The 15996-nt window shown below is 45.7% G+C and overlaps 1 protein-coding gene across 3 annotated transcripts; it reads right to left on the bottom strand.

The window, feature by feature from the left end:
- Positions 1–8026: 8026 nt before the first annotated feature.
- On the bottom strand, positions 8027–15397 carry RFX5 (regulatory factor X5). Of its 3 annotated transcripts, XM_026486756.4 has the most exons (11): positions 15306–15397; positions 14669–15113; positions 13696–13824; positions 13466–13499; positions 12478–12560; positions 12104–12223; positions 11791–11910; positions 11571–11652; positions 11049–11250; positions 10703–10803; positions 8027–10560 (listed from the first exon to the last, which is right to left on the bottom strand). In XM_026486756.4, exons 2-11 carry the CDS (start codon positions 14800–14802, stop codon positions 9553–9555), a joined length of 2013 nt encoding a protein of 670 aa, XP_026342541.1. In that variant the 5' UTR covers positions 14803–15113; positions 15306–15397; the 3' UTR covers positions 8027–9552. The 3 variants fall into 3 exon arrangements, with proteins under 3 accessions (XP_026342541.1, XP_048076544.1, XP_048076543.1); XM_048220587.2 differs by lacking the exon at positions 15306–15397 and having other exon boundaries at positions 14609–14671; XM_048220586.2 differs by lacking the exons at positions 14669–15113; positions 15306–15397 and adding an exon at positions 14228–14332.
- Between the last annotated feature and the right edge of the window lie 599 nt (positions 15398–15996).

The following is a 15996-nucleotide window of genomic DNA, read 5'->3' as shown; positions in this document are numbered from 1 at the left end:
CATTTGGAAGCTGGGGAGGGAGGAGAGGACGAGGGGAGGGACCTACGGGTGGGAGGAGGGGCCAATCTTCCCGAGGCTAAGAGGTCGTGTTTGCGAGGCTAGGGATTCGAGAAGGTAGTAAAATTTACTGGGTAAGGGACAGGGGTTCCTGGCCTAAAGCAGAAGGCGTCAGGCCGGCAGGCAGGCGCGGGTGCCCTGTTAGAAGGGAAGTACAGACACATTGGGTACTTCCATAAGTACCTGAACACGCAAATTATATGTAAATGAGCCCGTTTGTGTTAGCAACCGAGTTACCGTAATTGCTATCGGTGGCTTTCTCCCCTCCCCTATTCCGCAAGACTCTCTTAGTAAATTAGGCCGTGGGAGGGGCGCGGGGGGCCCGGAGGGGAGTGGAGAAAGAGAAAGGGCCGGCGGTGAAGATAGTCACCCTCACCACCCTTCTTCTATTCATCTTTAAGGACGCTGCCAAGATTACGCTCCTTATCGCTTCGGGAATGGCGCGGTAGAACCGCGTCAATCTGTCGCCGTTAGCGGCGCGACTCGAGGCCGTGGTTCTGCCTCCGAGGTCACCACCTGCCTGGGTAGCCTTTGGCCTCCCGCCTCCAGCTGCCGGACGTCGATCCCTCCAGGGAGGGGTTGGACAGGGCCAGGTCGGGAGAGGTGAGTGATCATACCCCTTCCAAACAAAACCAAACCATATACAACTAAACAAATAAACAAAAACGCGCCCTGCAGCTGGACGTCTGGTTTTGGTTTTGTGTATTTGTCAGTATTATTGATTGGGAGCCCTCTCCCTTAGAATGTCTGTCCCAACCCTCATAGGGCCTTACTTAATATTTGTCCTTGGTTGGATGCCACCTTCCCTGCCACGTAAAGTCTGATTTGGGAGGACTGAAGTAAACTCTTTCAACCTCAGTTTCTATGTCTGCAAAGTGGCTCCAGGAATATTAACACTTTACAGGGTTTTGTGAGGATTAAAAGAGAGTACAGGTTACTACCATAGCACTACATTACTATTCTTGGGACAATAATATAGCATGATGAAAGAAAACGGTCACTGCTTCTGTTTAATGGGGAGGCAGAATAGAATGAATTTCCGGAATAATAAGAAAATTAAAGAAGAAATTTTAAAAATACATGGAAGCAAATGGGGAGGCAGAGTAAAAAAAATAGTAGCTTGAAAATACCTAAGTAAAACATGCAGTGTGTACAAAAGTAGCAAATGGGGTACCCAACTGCTGAAGGAATAGAGAGGAGTATGATTAATTAATACAGAAGGGCTAGCCATTCAGTATATGGTGAATGAATGAATGGAAGACTTCTCAAAAATACTGTAAGCCACGTACTAGAAGACATACTGGGCAGGATCCAGCAGAACAAAAAAGCGGTGAGAGCATTCTGAAGACTAAACAACTGTATGTTGAAAAATAGAAATGGGAATTTGCTTGAATCCTGAGGAGAGGGCAAGCTGATAAACTAGGTTAAAGCAGGAGTACAGTAATGAAAGATGAGAAAAAAAAAGAGGCCAAGAGTGCCAAAGATAGTTTGAATTTGTCACCACTGGTCTGGAGGGGGAATCACCAGTCCACCTGTCAGGTCCTGTAACTCTTGGCCAGCTCCCAATCAGCTGTCAGGCAAGGGGCAGGAGGTGATGATCTTGCTTTAGCCTCGAGTTTAAAGTATCAAACATCCCTCCCTTCCAGGGATATTTTCCCAAAGGCCTTGAGCCCCCTGCCCCCCCTTTTTAAAAGATTTTATTTATTTAGAGATGCCTGGGTGGCTCAATTGGTTAAGCATCTGCCTTCGGCTCAGGTCGGTATCGCAGGGTCCTTCCTGGGATTGAATCCTGCATTTGGCTCCCTATTCAGTGGGGAGCCTGCCTCCCCCTCTGCCTGCTGCTCCCCCTGCTTGTACTCTGTCTCTCTCTGACAAATAAATAAATAAAATAAGATTTTGTTTATTTATTTGAGAGAGAGAGGATGAGTGGGGGGGGAGGGTACAGAGGGAGGAGTAGACTCCCTGCTGAATGCAGAGCTGGACATGGGGCTCGATCCCAGCATCCCAGGACCCCAAGACCATGACCCCAGCAGAAGTCAGACACTTACCGGACTGAGCCACCCAGGTGCCCCCTTAAGGCCAGTTTTTGAAACATTGTGAAAAGGGATGTGAAAGCCCTACTTTTAATATTAGGAAGTTTTTTATTTTCCAACAACAACAAAACAAGATTTCAGGAACAGCTGTGCTCAGACTTTGAAGCAGGAACTTTTTATAGCTACAGACAGTTATTAAGTCCTTTATTATTTTTTTAGAGGGAGATGGGGGTGGTGGAGGGGCAGAAAGAGAGGGAGAGAAAAAATCTTAAGCAGGCTCCATGCCTAGTTCAGAGCCCTATGCAGACTTGATCTCACAACCCTGAGATCATGACCTGAGCTGAAATCAAGAGTCTGACACTTAACCGACTGAACCACCGAGGTGCCCCTATTAAGACTTCCATTAACCAGGTGAGGCTTTCTCCGCTGTCCTCCTCTCACAAACACAATATTAAGCGGAAGAGTGTTGAGTTTTCTGTGTTTATAGCTCTAAGGGCTCGAGTGTGAATTTCTTTGCATCTCTCTTTTTTTTTTAAAGATTTTATTTATTTATTCGACAGAGATAGAGACAGCCAGCGAGAGAGGGAACACAAGCAGGGGGAGTGGGAGAGGAAGAAGCAGGCTCACAGCGGAGGAGCCTGATGTGGGGCTCGATCCCAGAACGCCGGGATCACGCCCTGAGCCGAAAGCAGACGCTTAACCGCTGTGCCACCCAGGCGCCCCTTCTTTGCATCTCTATATGACTTGGTCTTTCTTTTTCTGGAGATTTATTTATTTATTTACTCACCCACTCGTTTATTTATTTATTTATTTATTTATTTATTTATTTATTTATTGACTCACTCACTCACTCTCTCTATGAGTCTCCAAACCCCTCTGGTCTGAACTCAGGCAGGAGAGCTTTTATCTTTGTGTTCTAGCCGTATCCTTAGTTCCTACCACATGGAGAAAAAATTATGTTTGTTGATACAGCAACAGATGGAATGCAGAAGCAGATAGGAGAATCCAGTCAGGCATTAAAGGGATTTCCAAAAACGTAAAACAATGCCAACTGTCTTACTGATTTTTTTTTGTTTGTTTGTTTGGGAAAAGTTATTTTTCATAAATGAGTTAAATTAAAAATATTAACAAGTAAATAATTTGACTAAACTAGTTTTTCTTCTTTCTTCCTATTTGCTTTTCTTCTTGATCTCAGTTGTCAAATTATAAAACTGAATGCTACTCGTTTCTTATATTAAAAGCATGACATTTATGATATTCTCTAAAATTCCTCACCATGCTAAACCTATTTTTATTTTATTTTTTAAAGATTTTATTTATTTTAGAGAGAGAGAGCGTGAGCAGCAGGGAGCTGGGGGAGAAGCAGAGAGGGAGGGACAAGCAGACTCTGCACTGAGTATAGAGCCCAACGCCAGGCTTGATCTTAGGACCGTGAGGTCATGACCTGAGCTGAAATCAGGAGCCCAACCCTTAACCGACTGAGCCACCCAGGCGCCCCTGGGATTTTTTTCAGAGAAAAGATGAAGAAGCCAGCAGTTACTGCCCAAGCCCCTACTGTGTATGAAAACAAACATTACTTCATTTATTCCTCATTACAATCCTGTGAAAGAGATACTATACCATTTCATGGAAACTGAGCTTCAGAATGGTCAAGTCATTTGTTTTCAAGGTTTTTTTATTTCAACCCACAATAAAATACATTTTGTATCAGGATCACTGAAGAACACACAAATGTGTCTTCACTGAAATAAGGGTTTCATGAAATAATACCCTAACTATATGCAATGCATTCTGATATTTTCTATGCTATTTTCTTTCCCTTTTTGAAAACAGTTTTGCATCCTGCTAAATCAGTGTCACAACCCATGAATGGGTTGCAATCTACAGTTTGAAAAACTGGACTAAATAAATGTTCAAAATCATAAGTGGTAAGGTCAAGATGTGAACTGAATTCATGCTCTTTCCAGCAAACAAATGCCTTCTCATGAACATTTCTTGAATGATACATTATATATATATATGTTGTGCTTAGCTTTAGTATACAGCCAGCAGGACAATCCTAGGCAAAGAAGGGATAGGCCTACTGAGGAATCATAATGTGAGATAAAATACTTAGACAAGTATATAATGACATTAGTCCCCCTGTTTAGTATGTGAGTGAATGTGGCATTTGCTTTCATTTCTGAAAAAAGTTGCTTATTATCCACAAAAATAAACAATAAGTTCATTTACTTGGGGCCACAGACTAGACGTGTAGAGCTTGTCTTGATTTAAAAGTAAATGATTATTTCAAATTTTAGTAAATGAAAATGAAAAAAATATGACACTTGGTGGGTGAGGCCATGGGAGTGCAGAGTAGGGTGCTGGGGAGAGAATAAGGAATGGTAGAGAGGAAGCAGTAGGCAGTCCCCAAACCTTTCATTTAGTAAACTGAAGACTGCCTAAACTACAATAACTTGTTTCATGTTAGATATTTTTAAAAGTTTTATTTATTTAAGTAATTTAAGTAATCTCTATATCCAACGTGGGTTTTGAACACACGACCCCAAGGTCAAGAGTTGCACACTTTTCCAACTGAGCCAGCCAGGTGCCCCTCATGTTAGATTTTTAATATAGGTAAAAAAATAGGCTACTTTTAAAAACAGGCTACTTAAAAACCCATGGTGGGGGGGCAGGTACTGGCCGGCTCAGTCAGAAGAGCTCTTGATCTTGGGGTCAAGAGTTCTAGCCCCACACTGGGTGTAGAGATTACTAAAAAAATAAAAAATAAACTTAAAAAAATATAAATCTCAAAATCCTCAGGTGGGCTGGTCTCCCTGAATGAATGGATACATCCCCAGTCCCAACCAAAGTAAGGACGTTTCCTTGGATGCTTCCATCTATTCTAACACCAGTGGTTTATTTTCCCATGTGCCTGTCACTTCTAATGTGTCAGCAACCGGGTCTAGTCCCTCTTCTCCTCCTACATGGAACCGTCTGCCTGGCTGGTTCCTTCTGATTCCAGTTCCTTCATCCTCTAATCGAAACTTCATACCTTTCATCCATTCATTCAGTCAACAGGTAACTATAATATTGGTTTTATGTTCTTCTAGTTGACTTCTCAGTATTGTTCATACACACCCCTTCTGCCTGCTAGGTCTCTATGGGGGGGTTGTTCTGCCATGCCTCTAGTCACATCTCACATCCCCAAAACTCTGCTTTTTCTGGAATGTCTTCCTCTTTTTCACCTAAGCTCCACATACCTTAAAGGCTTAACTCAAGCGTATCTTTTCCATGAAACCTTTCCCAAATTATTCAGCCCAAAGTAATCTCTCTGAACTTAATAGCTCTTATGCAGAATGAGTACTGTGATTTAACTCTTTTTACCATATGTCTTATGTTGTTCTGTCCTTGCTTTATGAGTTAGAATTGTCCAGCTAACTCCTACTTACCTCTACTGGAAGTCAGCCCTGATCCCCTTGTGACCTATATGCTAGTCCTCTGGGCCCCCACAGCTCTTTGTGCTTAATGCTAACATAACTGTTATGGTGCCACTGTGCTGTGATCATTATTGACTTGAAGTCAGAGCCTAAGTCGACTGGCTTCTAATAAGTTCCTGGCACTTAAAAAACAAGAAGGAAAATATAAAAACTGCAGTAATGCCTATTTCTGGCAGCCTGGATAAGGCAAAGGGCTCTCCCATTAAAATACAAGTAAAGCCTGGATAAATTACAACATAATGTTTAGTACATTGCTGGGCTCTTTAGAAAGTAAGAGAAATCATGAAAGGAAGAAAAAAAATAACATTAAGCTGAAACCTATCTGAAAGACGAGCAACATGCAGCAGGAGCAGCGGGTTTCCCTTGGGAACAAATGCCAACATCAGTATTGTGAACTGAGGCTAAGCCTTGGACCTAGCCACGGAACGGGGGAACACCTGGGACTCCCGGATTGAACTGAGACTCCTGAGGGGCTAATAGAGTCTCGGTCAGGAGCACCATTTGGCTTCTGGCACAAGCAAATGCAAATCCTCTCCGGAAGAAAGTATCCCCAATTTAGGCTCTCTGGACTCCCATAGATTACGTTTAACAAAATATGAGCTCAAAACCCCCAAATTGAGAATATACGAGGAAACAAGCTACCACAGGCAAGACTGACCAGAAAACAAAACAGTTAGATATCGAGCATAAGTTACAGAAACACAACAATACCAACAAATTTCAAAGGTTAGTATCAGAGCACCACATCTCTGAGCACAAATGATTAAGCTGAAAATGGATATCAAAAAGATAAAATTTTAAACACTCAAACATTTGGAAATTCATAAAACTTTTCTAAATAACTCATAAGTTTAAAAAAGTCATGAAGGTAATTTAAATATTCTTAGGACTAAGTTATAATTAAAATACAGCAAAAAAAAAAAATTTGAAGGAATGTAGAGAAACAGGTCCTTAAAAACTTATAGTAGAAAAACAGAGCTTGAAAATTAATTAGATAAGTGTCAAATTAAGATGTTATGGAAGAACATAAAATTAAATCTAAAGAAAGCAGAAGGAAATATTATAGATAATATCCATAATTAATGAAATGGAGAACAATACATAAGGGAGAAGATTGACAAAGCCCAAAGTAGTAGCTGAACATAGACAAATAAAATAACACATTTCTGGTGCAATTGATGAGGAGGAAATAAGAAGGTAAAAGTAAACAGTAGAAATGAAAAGAAGGACATGACTGGGGCGCCTGGGTGGCTCAGTTGTTAAGCATCTGCCTTTGGCTCAGGGCGTGATCCTGGCATTCTGCGATGGAGCCCTACGCCGGGCTCCTCCGCTGGGAGCCTGCTTCTTCCTCTCCCACTCCCCCTGCTGTGTTCCCTCTCGCTGGCTGTCTCTCTGTCTGTCAAATAAATAAATAAAAGTCTTAAAGGAAAAGAAAAGAAAAGACGGACATGACTACCCAGAGAGCAGAGGCAAAAAAAAAAAAAAGAAAAGAAAAATTTCATTAAAAAAAAAAAAGACATGAAATGCACAAAATCCTAGAAAAACTCTTAACCTAAATTGACTCAAAAAGAAATAGAAAGTCCAGACAGCCTATAATTATTAAAGAAATTGAATCGAGGGTTAAAATTTTTCCCAAAATAAATGCCAGGCAAAGATGGTTCGACAGCTGAGTTTTACCAAACTGTCAAGGGACAGCTCATTTCAATCTAATGTCAACTGTTCCAAAGAATAAGAAAAGAGGGGGGCGCCTGGGTGGCACAGCGGTTAAGCGTCTGCCTTCGGCTCAGGGCGTGATCCCGGCGTTGTGGGATCGAGCCCCACATCAGGCTCCTCCGCTATGAGCCTGCTTCTTCCTCTCCCACTCCCCCTGCTTGTGTTCCCTCTCTCGCTGGCTGTCTCTATCTCTGTCGAATAAATACATAAAATCTTTAAAAAAAAAGAACAAGAAAAGAGGGAACAGTCCCCAACTCAGAGGGTGTATAGACCAAATGAACCATCTTAGAAACCTTTTTAAAAATCTTACTTCAAAAAAGACACTAACAGTTACAAGAATGTTCTTAGCAGCATTGTTTGCAATAGCAAAAAATTGGAAACAACCCAAATGTCCATTAATAGGTGAATGCATAAATAACTCATGGTTTATGTACTTGATGGAATATCACACAGGTGAAAATGAACGAATTACAGCTACTTACAACATAGATGAATCTTAGAAATAATGTTAAGTGAAAAAAGGCAAACTTCAGGGGACTATTAGAGCACAAAATTTTTGTAAAGCTAAAAACAAAATTGAATGATAATTTTTAAAGAATATCATACATAATGGTTAAATAGATACACACACACGTGTGTGTGTTTATGGCAGGCAAGTAATAAACACAAAATTAAGGACAGTGGTCACCTCTAGGGAGAGGCACTGGGATAGGAATGGATAGGAACACAAGAAACTCAATGGTATTTCTAATGTTTTAATGTATAAGTTGGGTGATGGGTCAAAGGTGTTCATTTAATATTATGTTTCATAATTTATTCATGTTAAATATATTCTTTATAGATACCAAATATTACATATTATAATTTTAAAAAATCTGGTGGAAACAAATGAGTGAAGTCTCCCTGAAAGAAAATCTGTTTCCTGGGTAGAACCAAGATTCCCTGACAGAAGCTACCCTTATGCAGAAGACGACGTAGGTCCTCAGTAAATATTGGTTGGTTTACTGCTTTTTGAAGGATAACGTCTGGGTTCCCTTCTTACTGGTGCTGGCTGATGTGCAAAGCTACCTCCTGCCATACACCTAGCCTAGACCCACAATCCTGGCTGAAATCCTGACACATGTATGACAAGAGACTGACACCTGGTGGATACAGAATGGATTTAATAAAATGACTAGGAAGTAAATCTTTCACTCCACTTGGTGAAAGTGGCAGTAGGGTCGGGGATAGGGAAGCAGAATGAGGAGAAAACTAACATTCAGAAACAAGAAAGGGAAGGATCTCCATCTCTGAAATGTAGGGATTGTCATCTAAATGAGACAAAAGAGATAGTCCCTAAAGGAGAGTGTCTTCCTTCTCATTCCTTCTGAGCCTACAAGAGGAAAGAGGTTATAGCTGCAGTAAGGAAAATGCAAGATGGTGAGGGAAAAAGGAAACAGGTGTAGCTTATCCCAACCTAGCAAGCTAAAACCACAAGTACTTCCTGGTATTGGCCAGGTGTCAGCTGCCTCCCCAGGAACTGCCCGCATCAGTTCCCAATTGGAGACCTATGTGATTCTAAGGAGGCTGATCACAGCCTTTCCCTGATGTAGAAAGAGTAAATTAGCATACACCATCCTTCTGGCCACAGTGATTGGTTAGGGATTGGCATGTGACCCAGGCTGGCCTAATCAGAGTCCATCTTAGGCTTTGCTAGGATGCCTGGTGCAAAGATGCCCCCCCCCCCCTTTCTGGTTGGATATAAACGAGAAAATGTATACCCCCAGGAGTTCTGGCAGCCACTAGGTGGCCCAGGTTTCAGATGATCCTACAGAAGGTAGCAGCAGGGGAGAAATCAATCAGGTATTTAGAGACACACTGAGCCACGGCATCAGCTTTTCCTGGAGCCAGTACTACCTCTGGACTTTCCAGTTACGTGAGCCAGTAAGTCTATTTTTAAGCCAGTTTGAGTTAGTTTTACGATTTAAAACCAAAAGATTCCTAGCCTGTACATTCATCATACTTAGTCCATCCCTATCTTCCCATAGGAGAGCACAGAGATCCTGGTAGGACAGTCATGACAGATCTATCAATGGCTTTAGCCAAGGGTATCAAGCTGGAATGGTCAGAGGCAGGAGCCAGACACTGTGTAAGACAGGGTGCCTCAGCTGTCTGTGCATGAGAACGAATTCCCTCAGGAAAAGAAGAGCCAAACGAGAAGCAAGTGCAGAGGGGCCTCTACTAGGCAGGCAGAGTTGATGCGGATATAAACGCTCTTCCCCACATACCTATCATGGGGGTGTGGCGCTGGGGTCTTTCCCCTCGTGGGATAAGGAATTGTGAAGCATGTGCCCCTTTAAGTCTTTATTACCCTGCGCTGCGGTGTCTGCCTCTCCCTTTACCAAATGAAGAGCTTCCTTTTGGCTTCTACTGCCCTTGATGACACTCACTTTTGAGGTGACCAGAGGAATTTTATCTTCTGCTTCTTTGGCATGCCGGGAACTGGGGCCCCTTCCTCCCCTGGAAACAGCGCCATCTTCCTGATCCTGGGCAAGCACCATCCCCTTCTCAGCCTCTCCCACTGGCCCTGGCCTCCCGGACCCTCCAGCTGAGTTGCTTTCCCCTCCAGAGGCCCATGTCTCCCGTGGTAACCTTGGGGACTGGGCAGAGTCCATGGCAACTGCTGACTTGTCAGGGGGAGAGGTCCTTTCCTTACTTCCACCCGATTTTTTTCGAGGGCGCCCCCGTTTTCTTTTGGCATCACTTCCTGTATCCTCTATATCCTGCTTTGCTGCTTTAGCAGGTGGATCCTGCCCAATGGCCTCACTCACAGGTACTTCAGCTGTCCTCTTGACACCCTTGTCATGGGGTCCCGGGTCACCACCTATGCCTACTTCCCTGTTCTCTGTGCCTTGCGGCTGAGTGAGTGCCCCAGGCAGGGCTTGCCCAGGCCCGGGTCCGGGTCCGGGTCCGGGTCCAGGTCCAGGCAAAGCAGGAACGGTTGGTAAGATCATGTTAATGATGGGCACAGCTGCCTGGGGTCCCCCAGCCCTACTGGGCAGAGGCAGTGTAGCCACTTTCAGGCCTGAAGAAAGCTTGGGGGCCAGGATGGGTGGAGAGACTCGGATTGGTGGAATAAGTGAGCGAGGGGCCCGGGGAAGGAGCAGAGGCAGCCGGGCCACCAGGGCATTAACCTGTGGGTTATTGGCTGCTGGGGCTGGGCTCTCCACTACACTTTTCTTCCGCTCGCCACGTGCAGGGGGGCCAGCCCCAGCCCGGGGTTCCAGCTCCTTAGGAGGCTAAAAGGTAAAGAGAGGACACAGTAAGTGGGAAGACTAGACATCAGAGCAAACACAGACACAGGAGGGTGAGAAAATATGGGAAAGGGGATACTTAGCCTCCAGCCCAGGGCAGCTAGGTCAGGGGCATCGACTTCCTTACCTGGGCTGGTCTCTCTGGTTTCTTATGGACTCCACCTTCTAGGCTCTCTACACCATTCTTGGATTTAGATGACCGCTCCCGAGGGCCACGTTCATCGTCTTCTGTAGAGGTGCCGGAAAAGGTAATAAGGCGAGGGTGAGGAGGGAACAATGGCCAAGTGAGGTGACTCTGACTGACTGACTGGTGGAGAAGGGGGAAGAGGTGGTCTAAGGCATGTCCTAATGTCCTACAAGGGTCACTAGGAATAGAAGACACACGCACGGTGTCTCTGTCCTAGTAGGGGGGAGGGCCTATGAAGTTGAAAGTGGCTGAGAGTTTCTTAGGACATGAGAGAGTCTCCACCCACCAGCAAGCCCCATCGCCTTGAGCACGTGGGCATGGGCCGATCGAGCAGAGATGAGGTGCTGCTGTAGCAGGAAGCGGGCGACCTCAACAATGGAGCTGAAGGACCGTTTCAGGATTCGTTCTGCCCAGTCACAGGTCAGAGCACAGGCCGCCTCCACCAACTCATCCCGAGGTGCTGGGGTTACTTCTGGGCCCATTTCTGGCTACAGTGGGGAAGAACATGCCCAATCACACTCCAAACTAAAGAACCCTTGGCCCCTCTCAGATACCAATGTCAGCCATAGTTAAGATCAGACTGGAGATGGGAGTAACTCATCCCAGAAACCCACAAATTCTCTTCATCCTCTGCCTGAGCCACAGGGTAGGGAGAAGGGCATATCCTATATGGATATGGTATATAGGATAGGTATATAGGTATCCTAGGTATATAGGATACCTAGAAGCTATGTGCAGAATGACCTAGGCTGTGTCAGCCCTCCGCCTTGGGGAGAAGAGTGCAATCGGAGGGTTGGTCGTTACTTACACTGTCGGAGCCCTTCAGGTCAAGTCCAGGCAAGGGTGGCATAGATACCAAGGTCTTCCGTCGTATGCCACTGTAGCAATATCTGAGGCGAGTTAAAGAGCAGCCAACAGTGGGGAGCTCCAAGCCCGTGGGAAGGTTAAGCTGTTTCCACTCCCGGCCCTCCACACCCTAAGTTTTCCTCCCCGGGTCCTCCAACCCCAATCTCTCCATTCAAGGATATTTGGATTGGCCCCGACCGCCAAGCCTTCGGGCCTTGATGTCAGGGAAGATCTCTCTGATGATTTTGCCGAAGTTGGCTGTGCTGAGTGGGCGGCAACAGGCGAGGCTCTCACAATACTTCCTGAGTGTGTGGGGGGCAGAGTGGGAAGACACTCAGAGAAGGAGGTCATGGTTAGATTTGGAGGGTCCCTGGCATCACGTCTGGGAAACCCTTTAAGAAGTCAGGCTCTATCAAGGCAGGGAGCTCTCCAGGGATGAGGGGGTAATTCTATGCCCACCAACCCACACCCCCTGCCCCCGTCCCATTCACCCACCGATAGGCATCATAAACACTTTGCTTTGGCAAACAGGTGTCAGTATGCTCTTCTAGGTGGTTGCGGATCCACCTGTAGGCATACATGTACTCCTCATTGCTGAGTGTACTTGGCTCTGAGCTGCAAGAGAAGTAAAAGGGACAAGCCTTACTAAGATCCTAACAGTTGTGGTTCTAGCCAGACCACTTTGGCAGTACTGCACCAAATCACTTCACCCAGAACCCACCTTTTCCTGGTGAACCAGGGCAGAACCGGGACGATTCTTCTCCTCAAGGACAGCTGTTATGGGTATTCCTATTTCCCCAGCTCCATCCCACAGAGCCCTCCTTTAAGAACCAGAACCTCTGATATCTGAAACTCTAGCACCCACCTACCTTTTGTCTCCAGTACTGGGCCCTGAGGGGAGCTGAAGGTAGAGATATAGCTTGTCGTTGTCTGAGAATTTCTGTACATCTTGCTGAGGTAGGGAGGAAGAGAGAGGCAGGAGAAAAAATAAGGCCAAGAAAGACCCAAGATAGGATCTTCTTTTTTTTTTAATGATTTTTTATTATATTATGTTAGCCACCATACAGTACATCCCCGGTTTCCGATGTAAGGCTCGATGATTCATTAGTTGTGTATAACACCCAGTGCACCATGCAATACGTGCCCTCCTTACTACCCATCACCAGCCTATCCCATTCCCCCACCCCCCTCCCCTCTGAGGCCCTCAGTTTGTTTCTCATAGTCCATAGTCTCTCATGTTTCATTCCCCCTTCTGATTACCCCCCCTTTCTTTATCCCTTTCTTCCCCTACCGATCATCCTAGTTCTTATGTTCCATAGATGAGAGAAACCTAATGATAATTGTCTTTCTCTGCTTGACTTATTTCACTTAGCATTATCTCCTCCAGTGCCGTCCATGTTGCAGCAAATGTTGAGAACTCATTCTTTCTGATAGCTGAGTAATATTCCATTGTATATACGGACCACAACTTCTTAATCCAGTCAGCAAGATAGGATCTTCTGATCCTTCCCCAAAAGTCTAGCTGCCTTAGAGACTGTCAGACCGAAAAGGACCCTAGAAATGACTTGGGGCTAGGTGTTCACTGTGCTCTAAGGAGTGCCCTTGTAGCTACCGTGCTGAGAGGGGTAGCGCAGGAGATCGGCTTTGATATTCCTACTGAGCGTCTATACAACAGGTCACAGAGAGAGGAAGTAAGATGCCCAAGGTCAAACTGGCACAAGTTGCAAAGCCAATTATCTTCTGACAGAGAAGACAACACTGCCTCTGCCACATGAACCTTTCAGCCATGCATAGCTTCATCGTCCTCATCCCGCACCAACTCCACCTCTCTATTGCCCTCTTCCCAAAAATACTTACCAGGATTCCCTCGACTTTGTTCTGCACGGCCTTGCTGCGGAGAAGAGGAGAAAGCTGGAGGTCACACACAAGCTTTTCTCTGGTGTCTTATTGTTAGGGAGAGGAAGAGGGATGAGATGCTTCACAGGTGCCCAGCAACTGCTCCCCATGCTCAGATGCACTTGCTCAGGGAGAGGCAGTGAAGGGCTACAGTCCTGGAGCAAGGTTTGGACGTGGTGATGAGTACTTACGAAATGGTACCTCGGAGCCTCTGAAGAAGGGTGGTGGGTTCTCCCGCCTCAGCGCTACCTGAGGGGGCCCTTCCCCCAGTCTTCGGGCTCTTAGCATCCGGTTCATCTTCTGCCATCCCGGCATGAGGGCTAGAGTTGAGAGACCAGGCATAAAGATTTAACCTCCCTTCCCCTGGAGGCCCCGGGACACTCCTCATCTCCCTACCCCAAAACACAGAAAAACAGAAAGAAAGCCTCTGAATTTCCTCAGTGGTCTTTTTTTTCACCACTTGCCTTCTCCAAAAATTAGAAATTATCCCATTACTTCTCCAGGCCCGCATATACCCAAAGAGATCTTTGCCATCTCCATTCTATCTGCCCCACCTTTCTGCAGTCTCCTCAATGTGGAAAACCGTAAAGGAAGAGATAGAGGGACTGGGAATCGACGTTAGACATGTCCATCTGTGCCTCTGCCCCGAACTGCCCTCATCCCCTTAAAAAAACAATAACAACCACAAAACAAAGTTCTCCAATTCTCTAAGCTACTCCTCACCCCTGAATTTTCCTGGGAGGTCAGAAAGGATACGGACATATTCTGCCCTTCCAGCCTTGGAAAACACTGGGCCCAAGTTCTCATTACTTAATCTCACCACGGCTTCCCCCGCGGCTCCCCCTCCCCACGTCGCCAGTCCCTACGTCATCTCCCTCAACCTCCCATCCTGAGGCGCACCCCCTCCCTTCCCCCTGCATTCAATCCCGCGTTGCTGCAAGGTGGGGGTTTCAGGGTGGCAAACTCCTGGGCTGGGCGTAGGAAACCCGGTTGGGGGAACGGGGTCCCAGATTCCGGGCACGTGCACATGGGTGAAGGAGCTGTTGAAAATACAGCCAAAATCTTTTTCTGCTCTCCTCCCAACTCATACTGCCCCCTCCCTACCTTTGAACAGTCGCCTTCCAACACAAGCAACAATAAAGGTAAGGGAGAAAGAGAAACTACCTCGTAGCCACCTTCACTTCAGCCCAGCCCCACGGTCCTGGCCCAGCGGGCTCGTGCGTTGCTTTATTTTCTTTTTTCTGAATGGCTGGAACAGTCCCGATCTGCCTAGATACTCCGACGACCTGCTCTCTCATTGGTCGTTGCTACCACCCGGAGACAGAAGGCGCCGTGCTCGCACCGGCGGCAGCTTAAGTCTGCCTGGTAACAGATTCTGATTGGTCAATAGGAGAGGGAAAATCCAAAGTTGGTCTTATTTGAGTGAAGAGGGGGAAGTCCGGGTTAGGTTTCGGTTAAAACTGGGGTCGGTTGGGACTGCCGGTCCCAAGAGGTTCTTCTCTTAAAGGGACCGCAGGACGAAAGACCAGGCGCTGGGTTCCCTTTGGAGCTTACTTTTCCTTTGCCCCCTCCTTCCGGGTTTCAGTTTTGCCTTCGATCGTCAGAGCTACTGGAAGAAAAGAAATCAATGGATGACTAAAAAAAAAAAAAAAAAAAGCTAGAAAATAATGGGTAGTAGTGATGGAGGTTCGCTGTAAGCTCACATACCCTCCTTTTGATGAGAAACAAGTTGAGCACCCCCCCCCCCCCGTCCTCAACAGCATACAGGCACTCCACAACAAATCTGCAAACACAGGCTTACATTCCTCTCTGATGGATGGAGGCCTCGACACCTCCGCAGCTGTACCGCATTTAATTAAAATGCCAAGCGTTCCTGGATTTCCCGTGGGTACTTTATTTCCTTACGAAGAATTGCTAAGGTCTCTGCATCCCCGTAGTTCGGCACTCAGCGAACCTTGGAATTTTGACTGACACCCCCAGGGGGTGCTGGATGCCCACAGGAACTCTCTACTCTCAGAGAACACTGTATTGTATAGGTCATGGGTTCTTAACCCTTTTCGTTAAGAATTATTTTAGGTCATGAATCAAACGAAAGCAGTGAACCCTCTGCCATGAAAAATGCACATGCAGACCAAGTTTCGCATCTAATTTCAGAGGTCAGGGACTGTAGGTTAACATTCTTTTGCATGGATGTATTTTGTTTTGCACAACAGGTATGTTACACTGAAAACATATTCGCAGTCCGACTTTTAAAACATTCTCTAGTCTCATCATCGGTGTACTTTTGTAAAGAGGACAGCAATACTGTCTGATCGAGTCACCTTTGATTTGCCCTTTACAGCCTGCAATAACCTACTACTCTCTTCTGTGGGTACTGGAGAACCCAAGGAATTGCAGAGTTTGGGGGAATAAGGATATACTCACAAGAAGGTTTTCTAATAACAGCAAAAATTTATTGGTGTTTACTGTGTGCTAGACACCATCCCAAATGA

The sequence above is a fragment of the Ursus arctos genome, unplaced genomic scaffold (assembly GCF_023065955.2).
Source record: "Ursus arctos isolate Adak ecotype North America unplaced genomic scaffold, UrsArc2.0 scaffold_12, whole genome shotgun sequence".
NCBI lineage: Eukaryota > Metazoa > Chordata > Mammalia > Carnivora > Ursidae > Ursus > Ursus arctos.
Note: the sequence above shows the minus strand (reverse complement) of the source record. Positions and strands in the feature narration are given on the sequence as shown.